Source organism: Lactuca serriola, chromosome 3, assembly GCF_051521515.1.
Source record: "Lactuca serriola cultivar US96UC23 chromosome 3, Lser_US96UC23_V15, whole genome shotgun sequence".
Lineage (NCBI taxonomy): Eukaryota > Viridiplantae > Streptophyta > Magnoliopsida > Asterales > Asteraceae > Lactuca > Lactuca serriola.
The window spans coordinates 164,307,042-164,311,111 of NC_136410.1; the positions used below are offsets into that span (position 1 = coordinate 164,307,042).

Here is a 4,070-nt window from a genome sequence, read left to right on the forward strand (position 1 = left end):
GGTGCCATTCCAAGGTTGCAAAGGAGAAGAAGAGCTTATTGGAAAGGCTAGAAGTGGTGCTCAAGTGTAGATCTGAGCTTTGCAAGGGTTAAAGCTTCATTATCAGGTAAAAAGTTCGGATCTTGTCACTTGGTTCGTGTTGTATGTTTAAGGTATCATTTCAAGGGTTTAAGTCCCAAAGGTGGAGACTTTTTGTGCAAATGGCCTCCATAAGCTTAGATACTTCATATTTCTGATCTACTGGAGTTGTGGACTCATAAAAATGGCATCTTGGACGTGGATATTGCACCATGCATGAGATCTAGGTCCTTGAGTTGGAATAGAATGTTGTTATGTGATGTTGGAGCCTTTACAGCCATGCCAAGGCTTAAAGGTCTCGACTTTATAGGTTTAGACACACTAAAAGAGTCGGATCTAGAAGTTGGAGTAATGGCTTAACCGATTAAGACCAGAAATGAAGAGTGTGGGATTCTGATGGTTACGCTGGGCGTAACTTCCAGTACGTGCAGCGTACTGGGTGGAGACCCCGATCCAGGGGATTGGCGATGTACGCCCCGCGTACATCTAGCAGTACGCCCCGCGTACTCTCAGAGTTGACTTTTGTTGACTTTTAGGGTTTTGGTCAACATGAGGACTTTAGGTCAAGGAAGGGTAAAATGGTCTTTTACCCTCTGAGGAATGATGATAAGGAGTAAAGTCTTAGTGGTGGAAGTCTTTGTGTATTAAATGATATTTTTATGTTTAGGCGAGGTAGAGTCGTCATTGGGATTCGGTGATAGCAAGGACGCGAGATCTTAGACTTTCCACGATGTGAGTCTTCTCACTATACTGTACCCGGAAGAGTTTGACTATGTGACCGGAAGGTCGGATATGTTATGAGATATATGTACTGTGTATGATAAGTTAATCGTTTATATGTGCTATGTATGGTATGCTTGATATGGGCCGGAAGGCATATATGATACGGGCCGGAAGGTGTTGTGATGTGGACCATAAGGTTGACATGGGTAGGACCGGAAGGTTTACCTAGTCGAGACGGAAGTCCCCTGAGACACATGGACCGAAAGGTCAGGACCTGGAAAAGCGTATGTGCGTAAGTTGTATTTTGGGGAACTCACTAAGCATTTATGCTTACAGTTGTTGTGTTATGTGTTTCAGGTACTAGCGAGGACCGTGGGAAGGCGCCGGTGTGATCGTACACATTGTCGGGAAAAACTATTTTATGATCATTGGGATGTATTTTGTTGTGATAATATTGTTCACGTTTGAATTTGAAATATTAATCGATGTTTTTTAGGTTTACAAAAATGAAAATTTGGTTTTAAAATTTACGTCGTTATAGCAAATAACACACGCCTGACTTTAGAGTAGCCAAATGAACCAAATGTGAACGAAAATGAAAAATCAGATGTAGCGCCACTATAGCGGTGATGCATATCGCGGCAAATAGCGGTCAATAACGTCGGTAATAGCATCACTGTTGTTTGTAAACGCTATTTTGAAGTATCAGTTTTGTACCTCCAATAAATGCTATAGCACCGCTATAGCATGCTATTGATAACATAGTATACGAATGAGTTCCCATAAAAAAACCTGCAAACCCTACCCAAAATAGGAAGGAATAAAACCAAAAAATATCCAACCACAAAACCAAAATTTCTTCGACTTGTAAAATTTCAAAATTGTACATCACTTAAAAAGCACGATGTATATACAGCCAAACAAAAACATGTTGAGATTATGATATATAAAATATAGCTAGTAACTAGGAATTGCTGCAAAACGATACCCTTGTGCACCCCTCCATGAATAATATGCAATTCGAGTTTCGTAAAACCCTAAATAAAAAAAAATCATCATCAACATGATTAATAAAAACAAGGGTCACCATTTTTGTTCATTTTTTTATTTCATATATATATATATATATATATATATATATATATATATATATATATATATATATATATATAAGGATGCTTTCCAAAAATCTAGAGATATAGTCTCTAAGTTTAAAAAACCTTCTAGATTTTCATGGTTTCAAAACAACTCTTTCAATGTGTGTATATGTGTGTGAGAGAAAGGGAGAGAGAGGGGGAGAATGAGACCTTTGTAAATTAAATAATGTATTTCTTTTTTTCTTTTCTTTTTTAAAATAAAACAAAACATCATAAATGGTTATTGTGGTAGTGAAATGACGGAAATATCCTCCAAAATTTTTAATTAATTAGTAGTTAACAGGCAAAAGCTAAGGAAGTTAGCAAAAAAAAATTGTTTGTTAAAAGTTTGGAAAACACAAGAACTATGTGAAAGGTTTTTTAAATTTAAGGATTATATACCAGATTTTTTAAAAACACATGGACCATTTATGAAGTTTTCTCTTAAATGATCCTTATTTAAGGCTTTTGTAGTATTTTTGGAGTTTTGGTCCATGTTTCAAGTAATAGTGACGATTTTTGGTCCTTGTGTACAGCTACTTTTTGCAATTTTAGTCCTAGAAATAGTCATTTTTCTTAGGAGTGGGACCAAAAACAATACAAAAGGACTAAAACTGCAAATAACAACTATATTCAGGGACCAAAAATGTAATTTACACCTTTTTAAACCGTTTGACCATTTTCTTTCCAACCAAATTCGTTACAAATAAAACATAACACCAAATACACCCATTTTTACTCAATGGACGAAATTGCCCTCTCCTCTAATGACTTATATAGAACAAACTACAAAGTAACATACATACCTGGTAGAAAAGTGAGTGTCCCAAGTCCTAAAAGGCCATACGCTTGGGATTTGTCTCCACCCATGTGGCCTGTGAAGACGAATAATGAAAGGATAAGGAGAATGCATCCAAACACCAGAAGAAAAACCGCAAGTCCAATTGATTTCCATGGGATTTTGTCTGAGGATTCTGCTGACATGTCAAACCGAGGGTCAAATGTGTTTTCATTCTGCTGACATGTCAAACCAATGGTGTCTTCGTTAACAGCAAGACGCGTGTAATTAACGTTTCTTCTTGACTTCATTTCCACTGAAATATTGGTGATATAAACATTACAAATGATGAATTGCTATGATGCTATCTACACTTATGTCGCAAGTGGAAGGATAAGAGGATGGATGTTTGATTTCTGAATATTGGGATTTGGTGATTTGAAACACCAAATAACAAGGCATCCATAGAAAACTAACAATTTCAAATAAATAAAAAAAGTATATTTAAGCTTTGAATAGAAGAAATTACCTCGATTTCGCTTCTTGAATCAGTATGCAATGCGTTATGCGTCGTCGTTTATCGTTCATAAAAGGGGTCTAGGTTCTCCGAAAATGAACCTGATAAGGATTTTAAGATCGTTTCATATGTTAGAGAATAAAATACAGCTAATACATTGCTTGATTTGTAGGAGAAAAAGACAGAAAATCTTACGTTGGAGGGAGATCACGAAATTGAAGCGATAACAACTCATCCGATCTACGGCGGCGGCGGCAGCACAGGCGACGAATGCGGTGGCAATAACACCGGCGACGAGGAACGTAGACGGCAGCAGCAACAACGGCGAGGAGAAAAAGAACCCTAAATCGCGAATCTGAACAAATCTAGTGTTTCAAAAAAAAAAACAAAATCAGTCTCTGATTTTTTTGTTTCAATTGAGGCAAACGAATGGCCGGATCCAGATCCTCGACTATTTTCTCGTCCAATTCTCCTTGTATCCCCCTATTGCAATTTAATTTAGACAAAATTTTGGTCATTTTGCTTTTTATTTTTTCCCTAAAATAATAAGCCCAACAAGTCCTTATAATTTTTTTTACGCGGTCCTTTTGGAGCAAACATTACACGTTATTAGTCATTATGTTGGACTCGTCCGTTTATATGTGCCATTACCATGCCCCATGTGCCTTGTACATAAGGGCATTTTCATCATTTCATTTGAGGTTTATGTGTAATATTTATTTAATCGATCTCCTCTCTTTTCAAATATGTATACGAAAGCTGAAAAACGAAGCTCAGGAAATCAAAGTCGAGGAATGACGATTTGCCCGTGTGGAAGGAGTGATCTTGTCATCGTCAC

General features: G+C 37.0%; 1 protein-coding gene across 1 annotated transcript; it reads right to left on the reverse strand.

Moving 5' to 3' along the window:
- Positions 1-1,635: 1,635 nt before the first annotated feature.
- Positions 1,636-3,768, reverse strand: LOC145093334 (uncharacterized). Its single transcript, XM_079031441.1, has 4 exons — positions 3,428-3,768; positions 3,245-3,333; positions 2,744-3,031; positions 1,636-1,838 (listed from the first exon to the last, which is right to left on the reverse strand). Exons 3-4 carry the CDS (start codon positions 3,024-3,026, stop codon positions 1,759-1,761), a joined length of 363 nt encoding a protein of 120 aa, XP_078887567.1. The 5' UTR covers positions 3,027-3,031; positions 3,245-3,333; positions 3,428-3,768; the 3' UTR covers positions 1,636-1,758.
- Positions 3,769-4,070: the final 302 nt, after the last annotated feature.

Bases quoted from the DNA above. Each gene is read 5' to 3' on its own strand.
- LOC145093334 (XM_079031441.1), bottom strand. From the start codon at position 3,026: ATGAAGTCAAGAAGAAACGTTAATTACACGCGTCTTGCTGTTAACGAA. The intron at 1,839-2,743 runs GTATGTATGTTA...TTTTTTATTTAG, and splicing joins GACACTCACTTTTCTACCAG to GGTTTTACGAAACTCGAATT.